At 42.1% G+C, this 24,833-nt stretch overlaps 1 protein-coding gene across 1 annotated transcript in view; it reads left to right on the forward strand.

The window, feature by feature from the left end:
* The window catches only part of PPP2R5B (protein phosphatase 2 regulatory subunit B'beta), a 98,960-nt gene that overhangs the window by 33,168 nt on the left and 40,959 nt on the right, over positions 1–24,833 (forward strand). The window contains exon 4 of the mRNA XM_077287733.1: positions 16,267–16,368. Coding sequence (XP_077143848.1) covers positions 16,267–16,368 — 102 coding nt within the window. The remainder of the gene's footprint in view (positions 1–16,266; positions 16,369–24,833) is intronic.

Raw genomic sequence — 24,833 nt, forward strand, 5'->3', positions numbered from 1 at the left:
TCGAGGTGTACGGAGCGCAGCCGCGTGTGTGCGAGGTGTACGGAGCGCAGCCGCGTGTGTACAAGGTGTATGGAGCGGAGCCGTGTGTGTGTGTACGAAGTGTACAAAGCTGAGCCACGTGTGTACGTGGTGTACGGAGCGGACGCTAGCTGTGTCAGATCGGAGCAGATATTGCTCCTTGCTCTGACACTGACTGGCACAGGAGACACGGAGAGGTCTCTATCAGTGGCGTACCGGAGTTGCAGCGACGTGAACAGTCAGTGGTGCGACGCGGCTGGATGACATAATTCAGCGCCACCGGAGTGGAAGCTGCCGGCTGCTGCGAGGGAGCGCGTTGAAAGGTGTGTGTGTGTGTGTAGTGATGGAGAAGGCAATGATGGGGGGTGGGGTAACCATGTGTGGCCATTATACTGTACCCAGCATCATGTTGGTCCATTATACACTGTGTTCCAAATTATTATGCAAATAATATTTCCTCATATTTTCTCTAAATTGCCTATCTGAATTGCAGTCATTGTTATTTTCCAGTTATCTACTATTCTAGTATAATTGCAATGTTTTGGAACAAACTGCCTATGAAAACAGTATCTTTTTTAAAAAAAATAAACACTCAAAATGCATGTTCCAAATTATTATGCACAGCAGAGATTTCAACCTTTTTTTTTTATTTTGAACCAAAAAATGGTCAATTGTGAAGTTATAAGCATTATCAGCTTATTACAAAATGAAATCAAACAGTTTTCAAGTGAAAACTTTATTCTAGGTGATGTTACATTTGCACATAGGACCCCTTGTTCGAAAGAAGCTTCTGAACTCTCTCGTCCATTGAATTTGTCAGTTTTTGGATGGTTTCTGCTTCAATTGTTTTGCATGTGGACAGAATCCCCTCCCAGAGCTGTTGCTTAGATGTGAACTGCCTCCCGTCATCATAGACACTCCTTTTGATGATGCTCCAGAGGTTCTCAATGGGGTTGAGGTCAGGGGAAGATGGTGGCCACACCATAAGTTTGTCCTCTTTTATGCCCATAGCAGCCAGAGATGCAGATGTGTTTTTGCAGCATGAGATGGTGCATTATTATGCATGAAAATGATCTTGCTGCGGAAAGCACGGTTCTTCCTCTTGAACCATGGCAGGAAGTGTTGTTTTAGAAACTCCACATAGATTATGGAGTTCATCTTTACCCCTTCAGGGATCATAAAGGGGCCGACAATCTCTCTCCCCATGATTCCAGCCTAAAACATTACTCCACCTCCTCCTTGTTGGCGCCTTAGCCGTGTTTTCATGGGGTGTCCATCCTCCACTCCATCCATCTGGACCATCGAGCGTTGCACGGCACTCATCGGTGAACAAAACAGTTTGGAAGTCAGTCTTCATGTATTGTTTGGCCCGCTGGAGCCATTTCTGCTTGTGTGCAGTGGATAGAGGTGGTCGACAGGATGGCTTACGCACAGCTGCAAACCTCTGAAGGACCCTGCATCTTGTTGTTCTGAGGACGTTGGAGGCACCAGCAGCTTCAAAAACTTGTCTGCTGCTATGACAAGGCATTTTTGAAGCTGCTCTTTTAACCTTATGTAATTGCCTGTTGGAAAGAGTCCTCAATTTTTCCTTATCAGCACGCACACGTGTGTGCTGGGAATCGGCTACATACTTCTTGATTGTGCGATGATCACGATGAAGTGTCTTGGCAATGTTGATTGTAGTCATGCCTTGACCTAAATACTCCACAATTTGTTGCTTCTCAGCAGCGAACACATCCTTTTTCTTTCCCATTTTGGCAAAAAATGTAGGCTGCTTAATTATGTGGAACAGCCTTCTTAAGTAGTCTTGCCTTTATTTGGACACACCTGCCAAACCTTGCACAGGTATCTGCAATTGCTTTCAGTGATATAAAGAGCCCTGACACACATCACCATCAATGAGTTTAAATGACAAACAAAAAAAATTCTAACCTTATCACTCCTAAACTCTATGTGCATAATAATTTGGAACACAGTGTACTGTACGCAGCATCATGTGGGGCCAGTATACTGTACGCAGCATCATATGGGGACATTATACAGTATGGAGCACTGTGTGGCCATTATACAGTATGGAGCATCATGTGTGGCCATTATACAGTATGGAACACTGTGTGGCCATTATACAGTATGGAGCATCATGTGTGGCCATTATACAGTATGGAGCACTATGTGTGGCCATTATACGGTATGGAGCATCATGTGTGGCCATTATATGGTATGGAGCATCATGTGTGGCCATTGTGCAGTATGGAGCATCATGTGTGGCCATTATACAGTATGGAGCACTGTGTGGCCATTATACAGTATTGTGCATCATGTGTGGCCATTATACAGTATGGAGTACTATGTGTGGCCATTATACAATATGGAGCATCATGTGTGGCCATTATACAGTATGGATCATCATGTGTGGCCATTATACAGTATGGAGCATCATGTGTGGCCATTATACAGTATGGAGCATCATGTGTGGCCATTATACGGTATGGAGCATCATGTGTGGCCATTATGCAGTATTGAATAGTAGGCAGTATAAGCGACTGAGTGATTTGACGTTTCGACCCTCCCGGGTCTTACTCTAAAGTCGCACTTAATCCAGGATTTATGAGTGGCTCTTATGGTAGTGAGGATGTTATCCCTGTAGTGTCAAGGGGCAGGTACAGTCTTTTTGATACCAAGTATGGCCTGATAGTTGATTTCTCTCTGAGTATGACCTTGCTGAGGAATAGCAGCGGTGCATCAGCGTCGCTGATGCACCGCTGCTATTCCTCAGCAAGGTCATACTCAGAGAGAAATCAACTATCAGGCCATACTTGGTATCAAAAAGACTGTACCTGCCCCTTGACACTACAGGGATAACATCCTCACTACCATAAGAGCCACTCATAAATCCTGGATTAAGTGCGACTTTAGAGTAAGACCCGGGAGGGTCGAAACGTCAAATCACTCAGTCGCTTATACTGCCTACTATTTGATCTGTCACATTTGATTTTCTGTTTTTCACTTGAATAAATTAGCAAATTTAAAAAAAATCCTTTTGTTTCTAAGATATTCCACACAGGGAGTGCGGTGGATTTCAATAATACTGATACTAGACCTTACGGTCTGTCTCACCAGCACCCCGATCTAAATTTAGAGTGCAGGCCAAATTATATTTACAATTATGCAGTATTGAGCATGTGTGGCCATTATACAGTATGGAGCACTATGTGTGGCCATTATAGTTACATAGTTATTATTAATTAAGGTTGAAGGAAGACTTTAAGTCCATCTAGTTCAACCCATAGCCTAACCTAACATGCCTAACATGTTGATCCAGAGGAAGGCAAAAAAAAACCATGTGGCAAAGAGTAAGCTCCACATTGGGGAAAAAAAATCCTTCCCGACTCCACATACGGCAATCAGACTAGTTCCCTGGATCAACGCCTTATCAAGGAATCTAGTGTATACCCTGTAACATTATACTTTTCAAGAAAGGCATCCAGTCCCCCCTTAAATTTTAGTAATGAATCACTCATTACAACATCATACGGCAGAGAGTTCCATAGTCTCGCTGCTCTTACAGTAAAGAATCTGCGTCTGTTATTATGCTTAAACCTTCTTTCCTCCAGACATAGAGGATGCCCCCTTGTCCCTGTCTCAGGTCTATGATTAAAAAGATCATCAGAAAGGTCTTTGTACTGTCCCCTCATATATTTATACATTAAAATAATATCACCCCTTAGTCTTCGTTTTTCCAAACTAAATAGCCCCAAGTGTAATAACCTGTCTTGGTATTGCAGACCCCCCAGTCCTCTAATAACCTTGGTCGCTCTTCTCTGCACCCGCTCCAGTTCAGCTACGTCTGTCTTATACACCGGAGACCAGAACTGTACACAGTATTCTAAGTGTGGTCGAACTAGTGACTTGTATAGAGGTAAAATTATGTTCTCCTCATGAGCATCTATGCCTCTTTTAATGCATCCCATTATTTTATTTGCCTTTGTAGCAGCTGCCTGACACTGGCCACTGAATATGAGTTTGTCATCCACCCATACACCCAGGTCTTTTTCATTGACGGTTTTGCCCAGAGTTTTAGACTTAAGCACACAGTTATACATCTTATTATACAGTATGGAGCATCATGTGTGGCCATTATACAGTATGGAGCACTATGTGTGGCCATTATACGGTATGGAGCATCATGTGTGGCCATTATACAGTATGGAGCATCATGTGCGGCCATTGTGCAGTATGGAGCATCATGTGTGGCCATTATACAGTATTGAGCATCATGTGTGGCCATTATACAGTATAGAGCATAATGTTTGGCCATTATACAGTATAGAGCATCATGTGTGGCCATTATACAGTATTGAGCATCATGTGTGGCCATTATACAGTATAGAGCATAATGTTTGGCCATTATACAGTATGGAGCATCATGTGTGGCCATTATACAGTATTGAGCATCATGTGTGGCCATTATACAGTATGGAGCATCATGTGCGGCCATTGTGCAGTATTGAGCATCATGTGTGGCCATTATACAGTATAGAGCATAATGTTTGGCCATTATACAGTATAGAGCATAATGTGTGGCCATTACACAGTATGGAGCACTGTGTGGCCATATTTTTTTTGTTTATAATTATTGTTTATGAAACAGTGTGATCAGCAGTGCTAAATGGATGTGGTTGGGGCGTGGATATGGCTGTGACTAGTTGTGAAATGGGTGTGGTCAGAGGCGTGGCCTAAAATTTACCACAGCACGCTGAGCGTGCCACAAACTTTGTCCCTCTTTCTCTTCTTCAAAAGTTGTGAGGTATGGGCATCTGCGCTGCAGTTCAGCATCACTTGAGGAAGAGGAGGAGCAAAAATAAAGGAAGCTGGGATCCTCTCCCTCACTATTCGTGTTGGAGGCAAGGAAACTACAGCACACAGCTTAATAAGTGACACATTGCTGGAATCAGGGTCTCTGACCCTACATCATGCTGCTCTCAGTTTAGATAACAAAAGCCTGCTGACAGATTCCTTTTAATCAACACCATTATACATTCAATGGGAATTAAAGAGGTTGCCCAGTGAAAACAAGTTTTCATCTATCCACAGAATAAGTGACAACTTGCTGATTGGTGGATGTCCTACTGCTGGGACCTGTACCGATTGTACTTTAATGCCCATTAGAAGATGGCGCAGCAGGTTGGACGCTCGACCGCTACTCCATTTATTCTGTATGAGGCTGCTGGTAGAAGCTGAGCACAGCGCTCTCCACCTCCGTAGGGAATGAATGGAGCGCAGGTTGCAGATGCACACTGTCGTTCCATTCTTAAAGGGATAAAAGTGCCACGTTCTGCCAATCCGCAGTCAGATCCCCATCAATCAACAAGTCCTGCGAATAGGTGATAACTTGCTTTAACTGGACAACAGGTGTAAGTTCAGCTGCAATGACAAACACAGCCATGGAAAGATGTGGCGCTGTTTTCAGAAACAAATCAGACTTTTCTTTTTCTCATCCTGAAAATCTCTTTTAAGGGCGTACACCCAAGCCAGACCTGTACCACAGTGACGGATCAGTATGCAGGAGCCGCTCATCCTGACTACAGACGATGAGATCCTGGATTGATATGCCAGCATATACTGAAGATCTTTATGCATATGCGTCCTGGCATTGTGATAGATGTCACACCGGAGTAGCTTTTCCTAGCCTCAGCAGTGCCAATCATTATGATTCATAGCTCAGTGCAGTTTGTCCCATGTCTCCACACACAGATTTGCAGTAAAAAAAAAAAAAGAAAAAAAAATTCACATAAAATCGTTACATCGATTATGTGAATTATTATACCGTATTATTATTGCTTAGTTTTGGGGATATATATATATATATATATATATATATATATACTATATAATTGTCTAAGGGGTACTTCCGTCTTTCTGTCTGTCTGTCTTTCTGTCTGTCTGTCACGGATATTCATTGGTCGCGGCCTCTGTCTGTCATGGAATCCAAGTTTCTGATTGGTCGTGGCAAAACGCCCACGACCATTGCCACGACCAATCAGCGACGCGCAAAGTCCGGAAGAAAATGGCCGCTCCTTACTCCCCGCACTCAGTGCCCGGCGCCCGCATACTCCCCTCTGGTCACCGCTCACACAGGGTTAATGCCGGCGGTAACGGACCGCGTTATGCCGCGGGTAACGCACTCCGTAACCGCTACTATTAACCCTGTGTGTCCCCAATTTTTTACTATTAATGCTGCCTATGCGGCATCAATAGTAAAAAAATGTAATGTTAAAAATAATAAAAAAAAATAAAAAACCTGCTATACTCACACTCTGTAGTCCGCCGAGCCACTCGCTCCGGCCGCCATCTTCCGTTTCCGGCGATGCATTGCAAAATTACCCAGAAGACTTAGCGGTCTCACGAGACCGCTAAGTCATCTGGGTATTTTCGCAATGCATCCTGGGAACGGAAGATGGCGCCTGGCGCGAGCGGCTCGGCGGAGCTTCGGTGGATCCCAAGCGTCGGTAACCGCTTCCTGGATCCAGGCGCCAACGGAAGGTGAGTATATAACTATTTTTTATTTGAATTCTTTTTTTTTTTAACAGGGATATCATGCCCACATTGCTATATACAAGGGCTGCGCAAAATACAACGTGGGCTACGCAATATACTACATGTGCTGGGCAATATACAACGTGGGCTGCGCAATATACTACATGGACTGCGCAATATACTACGTGGGCTGCGCATTATACTACGTGGGCTGCGCAATATACAACGTGGGCTGCGCAATATACAACGTGGGCTGCACAATATGCAACGCGGGCTGCGCAATATACTACGTGGACTGCGCAATATACTACGTGGGCTGCGCAATATACAACGTGGGCTGGGTAATATACAACGTGGGCTGGGTAATATACAACGTGGGCTGCCCAATATACTACGTGGGCTGCGCAATATACAACGTGGGCTGGGTAATATACAACGTGGGCTGCGCAATGTACAAAGTGGGCTGCCCAATATACTACGTGGGCTGCGCAATATACTACGTGGGCTGCGCAATATACTACGTGGACTGCGCAATATACTACGTGGGCTGCGCAATGTACAACGTGGGCTGCGCAACGTACAACGTGGGCTGCGCAGTGTACTACGTGGGCTGCGCAATGTACTACGTGGGCTGCGCAATGTACTAAGTGGGCTGCGCAATATACTACGTAGGCTGCGCAATGTACTGCGTGGGCTGCGCAATGTACTGCGTGGGCTGCGCAATGTACTACGTGGGCTGCGCAATGTACTGCGTGGGCTGCGCAATGTACTGCGTGGGCTGCGCAATGTACTGCGTGGGCTGTGCTATACACTACGCATACATATTCTAGAATACCCGATGCGTTAGAATCGGGCCACCATCTAGTATATATATATATATATATATATATATATATATATATATATATATATATATATATATATATATATATATACGTAGCAATGAAAAAGAAGAAAATGAGGGCACTCACCAATCTTTCACGTTCTTAGTCCTTTATTGCAACACGATCCAGTTAAAACACATGGCCGGGGAAGAGAGAGAGCCGAAGCCCGTGTGAGCAGGCGAGAGACGACAGCTGTTTCGCGCTGTGCTTTGCGCTTCTACAGCGTGTGACCTGTAGAAGCGCAAAGCACAGCGCGAAACAGCTGTCGTCTCTCGCCTGCTCACACGGGCTTCGGCTCTCTCTCTTCCCCGGCCATGTGTTTTAACTGGATCGTGTTGCAATAAAGGACTAAGAACGTGAAAGATTGGTGAGTGCCCTCATTTTCTTCTTTTTCATTGCTACATATTTATGGACACATTTTCATTGAGGTGCACCACCAAGTCACCACTGTATGGTTTGTCCATCCGAAGTCTGCACAAATGCATCTTGACTAGAGCCTATGAGAAGTCATTAAGACACATGCAGTGCCGCTCTTCTCCTTTTTTCTTTTGATTTTGGATATATAAATATACAGTATATAATTTTTTAGCTTTTTTTTTGTGTGGGGCACAAGGGGATTTCTATTGTTCATGTTCAGTATTTCAGTTGGTATCTTTATTTATTTTTAAAACATTATACAGTAATTTTATTTTTTTTACATTGTGTTGAAGGGACTTTAATTAATCATCTTTACTACAACAATGTAAAAGCTAATTCTGTCTTGCATAATCATGGCAAATAGACATTATGCAATACATAAAATGTCTGCTATGGCACAGAGACCATAGAAGACAAAATAGAAGGAAGGAGGCATATATTGTAATGTTCCTGAATACACTATTAGGCCGGTTCGGTGTCAGTTTTCTCACGTACCGGAGACACTGACACACGTAGACACATTAAAATCAATGTGTCTCTGCACATGTCAGCATGTTTTCGCGGACCGTGTGTCCGCGTGCAAAACACAGAGACATGTCAGTGTTCGTGGGAGCGCACGGATCACACGGACCCATTAAAGTCAATGGGTCCGTGTAAAACATGTACCGCACACGGATGCTGTCCGTGTGCAGTCCGTGTGCCGTGCAGGAGACAGCGCTACAGTAAGCGCTGTCCCCCCAGCGTGGTGCTGAAGCCGCCATTCATTTCTTCTCTCCAGCAGCGTTCGCTGGAGAGAAGAAATGAAAAATCATTGTTTTTTGGTTTTTTTTGCGGTTGTAATAAAGATCTTTGTCACCACCCCCCTCCCACCCCCTGTGCGCCCCACCGCTGGAAAGAAAATACTCACCCGGCTCCCTCAAAGCGTCCTCTCCGAGCCGCAGCTTCTCCTGTATGAGCGGTCACGTGGTGACCCTATGGGAGGTGGAGCCGCATATTCATGACTGTAATTGGCGGCACCACGTGACCGCTCATACAGGAGAAGCTGCGGCGCGGAGAGGACGCTTTGAGGGAGCCGGGTGAGTATTTTCTTCCAGCGGTGGGGCGCACAGGGAGTGGGAGGGGGGTGATGACAAAGATCTTTATTACAACCGCAAAAAAACCCAAAAAACAATGATTTTTCATTTCTTCTCTCCAGCGAACGCTGCTGGAGAGAAGAAATGAATGGCGGCTTCAGCACCCAAAGCAGGAGACAGCGCTTACTTTAGCGCTGTCTCCTGCACGGTCCGTGTGGTACCCTGTCGGCACACGGCTGCCACACGTGTGCCACACTGATGTGCCACGTGAGCTCACGGACACACGGACACAGATAACTCCGGTACCGATTTTTCCGGTACCGGAATTATCTGGACGTGTGGGACAGGCCTTAGGCCGGTTTCACACGTCCTGATATTTTTGGTACTGGAGAGAATGAATGAAAGCAAAACCGACGTGGGGTCCCACTATATTTTACAACCAACCCAGCAAAACTCAGAAGTGAGGGCTGCTATTCTCAGGCTGGTAAGGTAACCTAAAAACAGCAGCCCGCAGCTGCCCAGAAAAGACGCATCTATTAGATGCGCCAATTCTGGAGCTTTGCCCGGTTCTTCCCACTGCCCTGTAGCAGTGGCAAGTGGAGTAATGAGGCGTTGATGTCACCTTACTGTTGTAAGATAACATTAAGCCGGCTTACTAATGGAGAGGTGTCAATAAGACTCCTATCCATTACTAATCCTACAGTTATTAAAGGGTTGATTAAACAAACACACAGCAAGAAAAAAGTATTTTAATGAAATAAAACAATATACACAGTTTATCCATCTTTAGTCTTCTGCCATTCCAAGCGAAGCCATTGATCTCCTGCAATAAATCATAAAATAAAAAAGCAACAATATCCCATACCTGTCCGCCGTACAGTCATGTCCCACGCAGTAATCCATATCTAGGGGGATTTACAGTTTATACCGGGAGCGCTGCTAATGCGACTGCTCCCGGCTGTAAACAACTGGGGAATGAATGAAATACTAGGAGCGGAGATTCGGTGACTAGCGGTGACGTCACCGAAGCTGCGCCCCCTGGTGACTTAAACTCACATGAACTCTTCAGCGTGGGAAAATGCCAGGGACAATCTCCATTACTGTGAAACCGGCCTTAAAGATAAATTCTACAAACCACTACCCCTTTAAATGCCAAATATCAGTATTCTGTAAAAAAAATAAAAAAATAAAAATCATTAATCACTGCATCATAAGGCTTACTCACACCACTGTATTTTCCATCCAACGTTATCCTATCGGTCTGCGCACGTCTGATTTTTTTTTTGGTTTGTTTTTTTCCTCGCAGCGAGTTTCATCTGATTATTTATTGCACTCGGCCATGCAAGTCATGAGTGCATGCAAATCACCAGACTGCACTCGGATGACATCTGAGTGCAGTCTGATTTCCGCGCACTGACACAATGGAGAAGTTGGAGACATTTATTCTCCATCTCCTCCTCACATGTGCTACGATGATAATCGGATCAGAGTTTGATCAGAGTGTAATTTGCATAATTGACCCGATTCTCTTGATGATATAGTATGTGTTTAACTGGAATTAGTGTTTTTTTTCCAATAAAGTAACATACATTGGCTAATGATGACATCAATACAACGCCAGGGCATGTGCAACGCAATGCACTGCACATGCGCCAGAAAAAAAAGGACAACGAAGCAAGTGCAGGATTTTAAGTCAACTTTATATGGCTCCACCTTCTTGACTCCAGCAAGTTAATTAACTTACAGCATGCACAGGAATTAAAGGAATTTTTTTTAAAAATAATATACTGATTTTATTTTGGCTGGTTTGGACGCAGAAAGCACAGCAGGTAATAGTGGATGTTCGCAGAGGAAAGGTTTTCCTTTTTTGGCAACAATGAAGAATCACTGCATAGTGTCATACACCATTATCACTCATTGTGGAGGAAGCATTGCTATATATTCACATTACCCATGTCACCATGACAGAGAAGTGGAAGATGCAATGGTGGTCTTCTGTCCATTCTGCTGTGACAAATTGCACGGTGATAGGTTATAGTGGGCATTGGCTTATGAAGGCAGAAAACATGTCAGGGTGATCTTGTATAGAGATTTGTGGGATATAGAAAACAGTTAGATTCTATGATGGAATGGGAATTGCCCGCTGCCGAATCTCTGCCACCGAGGATGCTAGATTAGTCAGCCTTTTGCAGAAATACACGACTATTCGTATCCTTATCCAGAAGTCACGCACCCTCTTACACAGACCCTGGTGAGAGTCTGCTGTGTGGGTTGTTGTAAATCTATCTCCGATGCAAATTCCGCTTGGCAGATTTCAGTCAATGCTTTGCTTCTTGTTAAATAAAGGCAATGAGAGGCGGCCAAAACGGAGGTATCACTGCGTCCCTCCTACTCCCCAATGACAAATCTTTACCAAAAGAAGCATCTCGGAGGTGTTACTTTTTAATACGACAGTAATAGTTATACACTAAGAGCAATAATGTAACGCTGCATGTTTTTCATCTGAGCTTTTCTATATTTAGTCTATTGATTTATGATGTACCAGTGACAATACAGAGAAAGTAGGCACGACGTGCATCACATGCCTCGCTGATGCCGCAGGTTAGGATCATTTTTCTGTCTTCCTGTTTAATCGTGAATGGTTCAAACAAATACTGAGACCTGACGTACGTTTTTAGCAGATTCAAAATGAACACAACTGACTATGCATAGTATCTTAAAGGGGTTGTCCAGAGTTCAGGTTCAAGTCTGCAGTCACTTTATGAGCGTGTTGTCAGGGTTTTCCGGTGCCATCCACAGACGAGCACGTGACTGCAAGTATTCCATTTTCACACATGCTGTTATGCGCCGACTAGATGTGTGAGACCTCACTCCAATAAAGTGAATTGAGCAAGGTCAGACACGTCTAGTCAGAATGCATCCAGAAGTATGCAAATCGCATAGTTACAGTCACATAACTGCTCGCTCCCTAGACTCTGGAGAATCCTGACAGTACACACTGTGCATGCTGTTAGGGTTCACAAGTCTGCAGTCACACAGAGTGACTGCAAACTTGAGCCCCAAGCCTGGACAAACCCTTTAATGCCCAATACATCAGATTTTATTTGGTATGACACATACTTTTGGCTTATACCATCACAAATAAAATTGCAATATCATAATGTTTTTCACAAAGCACAGTAAATACATAGTTATTGTTAATATACAGACATGGGCCAACATACAATTTCTCTCTTGTACCTTTGTTTCTTTTTTTTTAATGTCTATCTGCCCATCTTTACAAAGCTGAAAGTGTGGTCTTATTCCTTATTAAACACATCATCAATGTTGTCTTGGTGGTGGATGTACACTGTATATGGATGCCTCCCTGGTCGTGGTGATGTGTACAATGGGCTGTGTAGTCCTCAAAGAGAAAGCGATATGCTTTAAGATTCTGCTGCAGTCACGAGGCAAAGCGCGGGAGCGCCTCCGCTATCCACAATCTTAAAGCATATCGCTTTCTCTTTGAGGACTATACAGCCCATTGTACACATCACCACGACCAGGGAGGCATCCCTATATAGTGTACATCCACAACAAAGACAACATTGACAACCTATTAAATAAGATCTGGGATAGGTCGAAACGTCACTCAGTTATATAGTCGCTCTGCCACTTTTCACTGTTTTTTTTGTTCTCGCTAATAAACGTCATTTTCTTGCACCACTTGAAAACCTCAGTGTGCGGTTAATTTCTAGCATATCGACTAAGGCTCATCCGGCCCATTACACCAGCCCCTCAAATTAGGACAGAGTGCAGGCCATTATTTTTCTCTGTTGATGCATATGGCAGAGGATTATCTTCTGCCATATTCATCAACACTGCAAAATTTGCAGGTTCACAAAAATGATTTGTCAGCAGCATGAAACAAACACAGCTCATCCCTTCCCTGCATAGTAATTAAAAACTACATTGTGGGGGATTGCAGAAAAGTGGAGTTCTGCTAGAATCCAGCTTAGATGTTAAATAAACTCTACCTCCGAATTGGAGACAGTGTAGAGCTGTATTGGCAAGAAGCCAGCGAATATAGACTGCACTGAGCATGATCAACCAGGAGATTTTGAGAATAACCCTTTAAGGATGATGACCCTCCAAAAAAGTCCATCTTTTCGCATGATTCTTTATAAGTGCCCGCACAATTACACTTCAAAAGAGCAACCTAAAATCTCAGTGCCCCAATTGGATATCCCAATAGGACCCGTCATAACCCTTCAGCGTTTCCAATGCCTTGCCAGACATTTATTTTGCAGTGCCACTACAAGTTCCAGCAATGGGATCCCTTAAATGTTAGCTACAATATTCAGCCACAGTGCCCTCATAACAGTGACCGTATCACTTCAACAGAGCTAAAAAAACAACAAGCATTTTATTAAAATGTTCTCCACACTGTCACTGTGACATTGATGTCTGTCTGAAGAAAGTTCTACAAAGAATATTACATTATTTTCCATATTTTTATGGAAAATCATTTCTTGAACTACAATAACTACTTTTGTTATGCATGCTTATATAGCAGATGCAACAGGGACGTATCGTCACAGTGAGGGCTTATAATACTTGGTAGTTCAAAATGGCTTGATGGCTGCAACATGGTAACATTACTTATGGTGGTTATTCTTAACAATGGTTGCTGCCACCAGGAATTTCAGGTCCGATACTGGCAAAATTTTGTGGCCCCCTTGAGATTCCGCTCAGGCTCCACCCCAGTCCACCTCCACCCGTCGAACCTTCCACAGTTCCACTGCCCATTCTTGGAAAAACTCCACTTCTACACCGCGTCCTCCCCAATCACACATTAACAGTTCCCATCGAACACCATATCACATACACAGCCAGCAGCTTTTGTTTTGGTCAAAAGAGTTTTTAAAACCCCACCATGACAAGGAGACTCTTTAACAGGGCTCTACTCTAAGTTTTTAAACATTTGTCATAATATACAGCACTCCTTTTAGGTATATTTTTTTTTATTTTACTTTTAAGGGAATGTGTCACGTCACATACATGATGCAATTTTTAAAATCAATAATAACACATACAAGGGACAAATACCCTCACACCGTGACATATTACCACCACATAGTGCTCAAATAATACCACCTCCAATGAACAAATACGGCCACCCCATGACCAGACCACATATTAGCATCACATAGTAAAGGCGCTGTGAGCTGATATTAATACCCTGGGGAGCTCCATGGTAATTGCCTTTTTCCAGTACTATTAAGACGAGCTCTCAGCTGTCTGCTTTCTTTCAGATGGGCATTAAAAATAAGGGGAACCCCACATCATTTTTTTCTTTTATTTATTTATTAGCTAAAAACAAGTACAGAAAACTACACATGCAAAGCACTGATTATATATTTCACTGTCATTTTTCTATCTATCATCTATATATCATCTAGTTATATCTGTATACAAGATTGTTTTATTAGTTAGAAAACTAGTTTGAAATGACAGAATTACTGTATGTAAAAGCCGAACTTAAAAACGAATTGCATACGGATTGCATGCGCATGTCATATGGATGCTAGATGAGAAAAAATTGGTGGTATTTGTTCCTTGTATGTGGTATTATTTGGTCACTATGTGGTGGTAATATGTGATCTGGTCATGGTGTGATGGTATTTGTTCCTTGTATGTGGTATTATTCAGTTACTATGTGATGGCTAAGTAGGCAGCTGTGAGCTGATATTAATAGCCTGGGAAGCTCCATGTTTATTGAACCCTCCCCCCCTCCCCAGACTATTAAAACCAGCTCTCAGCTGTCTGCTTTCCCGCAGCTGGTTAATAAATATGAGGGGACCCAACACCATTTTCTTTTTTTTTATTTAAATGTTAGCTTAATACATGTACAGTAAGTTACACATGCACTGCACAGCACGGTGGCTCAGTGGTTAGCACTGCAGCCTATCAGCGCTGGAGTCCTGGGTTCAAATCCCACCAAGGAAAACATCTGCAAGGAGTTTGTATGTTCTCCCCGTGTTTGCGTGGGTTTCCTCTGGGTTCTCTGGTTTCCTCCCACATTCCAAAGACATACTGATAGGGAATGTAGATTGTGAGCTCCAACGGGGACAGCGATGATAATGTGTGTAAAAATTGTAAAGCGCTGAAATAAATAAATTGATTATTATTATTAATTGATTATTATATCTCACTTAGACATCTTTCTGTCTATTCTTTCTATTCTATTCTGACTGACGGTTTAAGCTATGAATTTACTGTAATCAACTGATGAAATGTCAGATTTCCTATGAGATGGGTGTGTCAAAATCGAGGGCACACGTGCAATTTTTTTTTTTCCCGCACCCATTGACTTGCATTGGTAAGTGTTGGCCGTTTTACATAGCCATACACAGCATGCTGCAATTTTTTCCTCACCCCAATTCCAGGTGAAGAAAAACTTGCAGATGAACACTGCCTAATGGAATATTGTGAACATTGAAAACGCCGATTTTAAACGCAGATGTGAGCGTACCCTTAGTCACTATTTCCTAATATAATGTCTTAGAAAATGTCATAACAATCAATTTAACCCTTTGTTGTGAGGGGTTTCACTAATATTTTTTGTAATGTAACAAATGAAAACTAAATTATAGAATTTCAAATCATTTTATACCCCCATATCATTATACTGTAGATTTTTAAAGTAGATCTGTCTCCAGATTTTAAAATGTAAACTGCACGGGGCTAGTGTACTTACTTTGAAAATCAATGTCAGAATGGCTACATAATCCTTAAATTAAAATGAACCTTTCATGGATCCAGCTAGAGTTGGACTCATAAAATTCTAATCTTAATAGTGAGCAGCAGGACTTTAATAAAGGAATACAGAGTCATTCTAACTTAATAGTAAGTACAATAGCCTCATCAGACCTAACAGATTTAATCTGTGTTGGATTTCTGGAAATTCACTGGACATAGTGAATTTGATTACTTTACCATTCGATTTGCATGAATCTCCACAAAAAAATGCCTGCTGCTATGTTACACACTGCAGGAGATTACATCAGCTAGGGAAAACTTACAAGACCTCAGGTGGGAATGGGCAGGTTTTCACGTAATATCTTGTAGCTATCATATCACATGGTATAGCAGAGCCAATCATGAAGTTCTATTAAAGCCTGTATAAAAGCAGAGGTAGGGAATGCAGCAGCAACTTTAGGGTAAATCTGGATTATGAGACTATGTTACAGCTTGAAATGAGTTGGATACAGTCCTAGGAGACCTGAGAGTCTAATAAGTTTAATAAAAAGACAATTTCCAGGAGTAATACTCCTAACATTATGCTTTTTCTCCAGATCTCGGTGAATATATTCCGAACACTGCCGCCAACTGACAACCCGGAGTTTGACCCTGAGGAGGATGAGCCAAATTTTGAGCCTTCCTGGCCACACCTGCAGGTAAATGGACATGTGTGAGGCACAATTGCTATGTGATTTTTCAGATGTACTATTACTCTGCTAAATTATTGACATTTTTCATTTCTTTCTTTTCCTAAAAACATATTCTAACATTTTCGTCAGTCTTTTTTTTAAGATTGATGCGTGATTTAACAATCACTCTCTTTTTACATCTTACCTCTGCTTAGAAACATGCTCCTTTACTATGCACATTCCTAGATTATTTTTGCCTTCACAGAAAGAAATGCACAACAGTCAAGCAAATCAGATTTCAAGGCACTAACTGTATACATTTTTAAATGGCTCTTAGATCTAATGAAGCTGGTGTACTTCCTTTGAAAATCCACGTTAGAATGTATTTCTTATTCTTTAGGAAAGTTTTGCTGCCTAACATTAAAACATTTTGTAAGTCTAGAATGACATCTAAAATGCTGATTTTAATTTGAGGTCTTAAGCAAACCATTCTTACATTAATTTCATAGTAAGTACAACAACGTCATCAGGTTTAAGAATCCATTTAATAATCTATGCAGTTTGTCTTGTGAAATCTGATGACAAATCCAGTTTAAAGGGGTTTTTCAGGACAAAATTATCGCTGACATATCCATTATTCAGTCCTGGACAATCGCTTTAAGTCTATTCAGTATAGTAGCAACTAGATGATAAAGAAATTGTAATTTTTTTTTTTGTTCTCCATGATATTATAGTAGGTTTCTTTACATCCTAAAAAGTAAGATGAAGCAATATGTCATCGTATTGCGTTTTTTTTGCATATTATATTTACAGAATTTGAAAATACGGTGGTGGAAAAATGAACCAGTCACAGATGGGTTTTAATCATCTTTTGGGGTGACCTCACAGTGAATAGTAGTTTGGTGACAATATTCTGAATTTTAGGATTATAGGGCCCTCATGCAGATTTTGCATTGGGCCCAGAAACTTTAGAAAAATTGTCCAATTATTCATATACTGTACTTAAATGAGCTTAGAATACTAAGATATTATTATATTACTGATACACCTTATATTATCACAGTTAACCTCATCTTCAGCATCTACTTCTGCCCCATGTTTGGCAGCTCCATTTGCAGCACTGTGATCAACAGGGTCGTCATATGGCCAGTGCTGTGTGTGAAGGGGGCTGGCTGACATGCTCATTTCAATAGCTACGTTGGCTTGATTGTTTGTGATGGGCAATAAACAAAGAAGCATAGACTTGGATTATGATCACTCTGTAATGACATCATGGTGCCCGCTGCTCTGAGATGTGCGATGCTTCACACCACAGGCTCAGGAGACTGGAGCATCGGGTGAAAGGAAGAGAGGTGAGTATTGCATTTATTTATTTTTAAATCAGTGGAGGGTGCATTATATTCTATGGAGGACCATGGGGGGGGGCGGTGAATTATAAAGTATTAAGGACCATGGGAGGTTCATGATATTTTATGGAGCACTATGGAGAGTGCATTATATTGTATAGGATCAGCACAGTGACTCAGTGGTTAGCACTGTATATGGTGGCTCAGTGGTTAACACTGCAGCCTTGCAGCGCTGGAGTCCTGGGTTCAAATGCCACCAAGGACAACATCTGCGAGGAGTTTGTATGTTCTCCCCGTGTTTGCGTGGGTTTCCTCCAGGTTCTCCGGTTTCCTCCCACACTCCAAAGACATACTGATAGGGAATTTAGATTGTGAGCCCCAATGAGGACAGTGATGATGATGTGTGCAAACTGTAAAGCGCTGTGGAATATGTTAGCGCTATATAAAAATAAAGATTATTATTGTACAGTACTATTGTTATTGTATGGAGGTTCATTATATTTTGTGGAGGATCATGGGGGGTGCATTATAATCTATGGAGAACCATGGAGGGTGCATTGTATTCTATAAAGGACCATGGAGAGTGCATTATATTATATGAAGGACCATGGGGAGTACATTATAATCTATAGAGGGCCATGGGGAGTGCATTATAATCTATAGAGGGCCATGGGAAGTGCATTATAATCTATAGAGGGCCATGGGGAGTGCATTATAATCTATAGAGGGCCATGGGAAGTGCATTATAATCTATAGAGGGCCATGGGGAGTGCATTATAATCTATAGAGGGCCATGGGAAGTGCATTATAATCTATAGAGGGCCATGGGGAGTGCATTATAATCTATAGAGGGCCATGGGCCATGGGGAGTGCATTATTATCTATAGAGGGCCATGGGGAGTGCATTATAATCTATAGAGGGCCATGGGGTGTGCATTATAATCTATAGAGGGCCGTGGGGAGTGCATTATAATCTATAGAGGGCCGTGGGGAGTGCATTATAATCTATAGAGGGCCGTGGGGAGTGCATTATAATCTATAGAGGGCCATGGGAAGTGCATTATAATCTATAGAGGGCCGTGGGGAGTGCATTATAATCTATAGAGGGCCGTGGGGAGTGCATTATAATCTATAGAGGGCCGTGGGGAGTACATTATAATCTATAGAGGGCCGTGGGGAGTGCATTATAATCTATAGAGGGCCGTGGGGAGTGCATTATAATCTATAGAGGGCCGTGGGGAGTACATTATAATCTATAGAGGGCCGTGGGGAATGCATTATAATCTATAGAGGGCCATGGGGAGTGCATTATAATCTATAGAGGGCCATGGGAAGTGCATTATAATCTATAGAGGGCCATGGGTTGTGCATTATAATCTATAGAGGGCCATGGGGAGTGCATTATAATCTATAGAGGGCCATGGGGAGTGCATTATAATCTATAGAGGGCCATGGGGAGTGCATTATAATCTATAGAGGGCCATGGGGAGTGCATTATAATCTATAGAGGGCCATGGGGAGTGCATTATAATCTATAGAGGGCCATGGGGAGTGCATTATAATCTATAGAGGGCCATGGGGAGTTAATTATATTCTATGGAGGACCATGAGGGTGCATTATATTGTGTGAAGGACCCAGGGGAAGTGCATTGTATTCTATGGAGGACCATGGGGAGTGCATTATATTCTATGAAGGACCATGGGGAGTGCATTATATTCTATGGAGGACCATGGGGAGTGCATTATATTATGTGCAGGAACATGGGGAGTGCATTATACTATATGGAGAATAATGGGGTCGAATTATACTATATGAACGCTATGTGAGGCCATTATATTTTGAGGGCTAGGTGGGGGACATTATACTGTATGCAAGCAATTATACAGTATGAAGGTTTGTTTGGGGTTCATCATACTGTGTGGAGGGATTATATCGTATGTAGGACCATTATACTGCATGGAAGGCCGTGTGACAGTCACAGTTGAGGGATCATACTGTTTTAGGGCCACCACATTTTGCCTTGGGAGTTGAGGTGGGGTACAGTAGGGTCATGTGCATGTGGAGGAATTCACCATAGGTGTATCATACTGTGTTTGGGGGTCAGTGTTGTTGGCATCATACTTTATGGGGGTAATGAGACAGGAATCTAGGACTTCAGCAGAAGGAAAATGACTATGTAAAGGCTGGAAAGTTGTGAGATATGCTCTTCTGTGACCCCGACAATTACCGTATTTTATTTTTTTTGGGGTGGGGGGGGGCAATTAGAACTTCTGCTATGGGGCCCCATGATTTTTGTGTGTGCCCTGCCCCAGGTGAATCACTTTGCATGTATTTTCGTGGATCCTTACTTTGCAGGTAAACGCCCAATCGTGCCTAGGTCAGTCTGTAAATATTTCCTATGGCGGCAGTGCCGTGAAGACTGTACTCTACATCATTTATGAATACGTTGAAGAATAACCATCGCAGCACTGAACCTTTGCACAACCTATAACTGTAGAACATCCTCGGTATGAATCATTGACCTCAGCTCTCTGAAGATAGCTTTCTGACTAGAGGGGCCAGTAATAAAATATAATGGCTGATTTTTGATCATCATTTTCTGGGAAGTGAAAAGCAGAGAACATAAAGTACCTGCTCTTTGCAACATGAGAAAGCCTTAAGTTTAATGGTGCCCTGTGAAAAATTGCCCTTTGCTGCCCCATATTATAGTTGATTTTTTTTACTTAGTTTCCCAAGGACACAGAAATGGGCAGGAGGCTCTTTTGCATCCTAAGAAAATTGATTTAAGGGAGACTTTCACCATAAAAACTTGATTTAAACTGTTTTTATAGTTCAATATAAAACTCATACCTGCAGTATAGAGCTCCATTTCTGTAATTGTACAGAAATATGAATTTATAGCATTTGCAAAAGAGTAGACCTCAATTCAACGTTGGCAAGACCAATGGCTCAGTGCATCATTCATTTATACCCCCTGTATAAATATGCCGGGCATCTCCCCTTAGTCTGGTTGACAGGTCTCACTTGCCCAGAGCAAGAACTGCCTAAACTGATTCTCCGGCTCTGCATGTTCTCACTGACACTGCAGAAGCTGGATAGGCACGCGCATGTGCAGAGTGTCAGTGCAGGCGTGCTGTCATCCATCTTTCCCGTCTGGTGCCCGCTCACTGCACTGGATCACACAGCCACTCTCTACTGTGTGATTATATATGTATATACAGTATATATGTGTGCAAATAAAATATACTTGTTTATAGTATTTACTTATCTGTATATATTTGTAAATAATGCTTGAAAAAATGAATATTGAGCTTTTTAGGCAGAGAAAATTCTCTAATATGTAAGTTACTCCTGGCAGAATTTCGGATTCATTCACGTGGTGGGTCTGGCGTGGGTTATGTCACCACTCTGTGTATAGAGAGTGGCAGCTGTAACTGTGGCCCAGCACTGACTGATAGCCGACCCTAATGCTGATTGAGTTGTCAGTTAATGCTGTGGGTGCAGTTGCATCTGCCGATCTCTATACATACAGCGGTGACTGAACCCACGCCGGCACCGCCCCCCTGATTGAAAACTGAACGCTGTCAGGGGAATAAAGTTAATTTCCTACCGGCAGCGTGGGTCTAAGTGTCAGCACCGGGCAGGTTCACAATGCTGTTAACCTGCAGATTAACCCCACATCTGCAGGTTCATAGCATATTTTCAGGTGACAGTTTCCCTTTAATTAAATATATGGAAGCATTCAATAAGACTACAAGTAAGTCAGAGCTGTGTGTCATTACAAACACCTCTGCAGCTCTCATCTCATGGTACTGTCAGTGTACGGGAAGGGGAAGTAAAGCAGAGTTGACAATGCTGTGGAATGAGAGCTGCAGAGTTGTTTCTGATAACACACAGCACTGCTTCCTTTCCCTTCTTGTAATCACAGTAGATGCCGGAAATGAAGTCCGTGAGGAGAGCAGGGCTGTGTCATTATATGTCGCACACAGAGAAAGGAAAGTCTAACCATCTCTGGGGCTATTCTTTTTTTTAATTATTTTATTTATTTTCCAATTCATTCAGCTATGAAGCCATTATTCCATTATTTAGCCAGTTTAACCTACTAAAACTGGTAAAATGTCCTTGTTCAATATGTGACTCATCTAGAAACCCCGAAAACTGTATAAAAAGTCATTCATACCTGTTTGAGGGGGAAAACTCTATATATGTAGAGGTTTTCCGGGGCTAGAACGTTGATGTGAAAGGGTGCCAATATCAAGCACATGGATGGGTTGCTCTGCATGGATAAACTCAGCAGCAGTACTTCATTGTTGTCTCAATCACTTCAATGGAACGATGTTGAAATACCCAACACAACCCCTAGTATTAATAGATACATACTACTACTAGAATAAAGAGTAGAAAAGACGATATAGCAAATTATTAAAATGTTACAAATTTATTGAAATATGATTAAAAACATGTAAAAAATACAAAACAAGCCATAAGAACCACACAAAAGAAGAACACACAAACAGAGACCTATGGACAATGCCAAATGAATATTTGTAAGTCAGGTATGTTTTAGAGGATTAGTGGCATAAATAATACTGCTTTAATGCACAGACAGATGTAATAAGCCTGACATAATAATTATATGTGCAAAAAAATGCCCCATAGAGGAAGCATTAGCGAAACGGCGCTGTCGGGGTGAGAGCACACGCACAATTTGGGACCGCTCATATCTATTCACAGTCAGGTATGGTCATATTTCTCCTGTTTTTTTGCGCTCATTCTCCACGTAGCAACCAGATCTGCGGCTTTGCAGTTGTGATGTAGGGAATCATTCCCTTTTTTGTATTGGCACACTTTGTGCATTATGCGTCTGCACTAAGCACTCAGCACTTTACAATTGTCAGCTGGTTATATGTATTGTGTGATTCATTTGATCACGGTTTACCATTCATCATGTGGAGAGCGTTTATTATATTATCTTTCATGAAATGATCAGTGCTGTTCATTCATCATTTTGTTTTGTTGTGCACATATATTTATTTTGGTTCAGTATTTTTATGCACACATACACTCACCGGCCACTTTATTAGGTACACCATGCTAGTAACGGGTTGGACCCCCTTTTGCCTTCAGAACTGCCTCAATTCTTCGTGGCATAGATTCAACAAGGTGCTGGAAGCATTCCTCAGAGATTTTGGTCCATATTGACATGATGGCATCACACAGTTGCCGCAGATTTGTCGGCTGCACATCCCAAAGATGCTCCATACAAGGCAGGATGGATCCATGCTTTCATGTTGTTTACGCCAAATTCTGACCCTACCATCCGAATGTCGCAGCAGAAATCGAGACTCATCAGACCAAGCAACGTTTTTCCAATCTTCTACTGTCCAATTTCGATGAGCTTGTACAAATTGTAGCCTCAGTTTCCTGTTCTTAGCTGAAAGGAGTGGTACCCGGTGTGGTCTTCTGCTGCTGTAGCCCATCTGCCTCAAAGTTCGACGCACTGTGCGTTCAGAGATGCTCTTAGGCCTACCTTGGTTGTAACGGGTGGCGATTTGAGTCACTGTTGCCTTTCTATCAGCTCGAACCAGTCTGCCCATTCTCCTCTGACCTCTGGCATCAACAAGGCATTTCCGCCCACAGAACTGCCGCTCACTGGATTTTTTTTCTTTTTCGGACCATTCTCTGTAAACCCTAGAGATGGTTGTGCGTGAAAATCCCAGTAGATCAGCAGTTTCTGAAATACTCAGACCAGCCCTTCTGGCACCAACAACCATGCCACGTTCAAAGGCACTCAAATCACCTTTCTTCCCCATACTGATGCTCGGTTTGAACTGCAGGAGATTGTCTTGACCATGTCTACATGCCTAAATGCACTGAGTTGCCGCCATGTGATTGGCTGATTAGAAATTAAGTGTTAACAAGAAGTTGGACAGGTGTACCTAATAAAGTGGCCGGTGAGTGTAGATCATTTACTTTTTTGCTATTCACCATATCTGATAGCTTGCATTAGCATTGGTCATTCAGGCGGGTGCATTCAGTTTCATGTATTTATAGTATGCACTGGACACTTTATTAGCATTTGCTAGTTGGCACTTTTTGTAGCATTTTTTTGCACATATAATTATTATGTCAGGCTTATTACATCTGTCTGTGCATTAAAGCAGTATTATTTATGTCACTAATCCTCTACAACATACCTGACTTACAAATATTCATTTGGCATTGTCCATAGGTCTCTGTTTGTGTGTTCTTCTTTTGTGTGGTTCTTATGGCTTGTTTTGTATTTTTTACATGTTTTTAATCATATTTCAATAAATTTGTAACATTTTAATAATTTGCTATATCGTCTTTTCTACTCTTTATTCTAGTAGTAGTGTGTATCTATTATTACATTTGACGTATTCTGCAAAAATATTTTTCAAGACTGTGTTAAATAATAACAACCCCTAGTATGTTGACGGCTTGCAGGAACATAAGCTGAAGGGGCTGCAATACCCTAAAGCCCTTCACACAGCTGATCTGCGTCGGTGCTGAGAGTGGGACCTCCAATGATCGAATATTGATAGTTTATCAAGCATGAACATGGCCATAGTTTCAGTCTCAAATGTGATCTGACAAAACATTGGATTGCCCTCGGACCAATGTTATGCTATGGCATGTCAGATTTTTTGCCTTGGATGGATCAAGTCCGAGGACAAACTCACGGCATGTCCGAGTTTGATCCGATATTTGGATCGCATGCAAGTCTATGGAAAACATCATACTGCACTCGGATGACATCTTAGTGTTGTCCGATTTTCAAGGACTGACAATGGAGAAGATGGATAATTTATTTTTTCTCCATCTTCTTTTCATCCAAGAGAATTGGATCGCCCTAGTGTGACATCCTGATCAGAGTGTGATTAGCATAATCGACCATCTTTTGTGGTTAAATATATTTTTATTAAAGAGAAGAGAATTTTACAAGAAAAACAGTAGTTGAAAACTACGTCAATGATCAAAGTACTTTTTCTTATAATATACAATTCGAGAAGAGTAACACAAAAAAACACTCATTCACAAACCTTGCATAAATCTTACAAAAAAGAGAGAAAAAAAAAAAATTAGAGGGAGTAAACCCTCAAGAATGACTACAGTATCTTTAA

Source organism: Ranitomeya variabilis, chromosome 2 (assembly GCF_051348905.1).
Source record: "Ranitomeya variabilis isolate aRanVar5 chromosome 2, aRanVar5.hap1, whole genome shotgun sequence".
NCBI classification, from domain to species: domain Eukaryota; kingdom Metazoa; phylum Chordata; class Amphibia; order Anura; family Dendrobatidae; genus Ranitomeya; species Ranitomeya variabilis.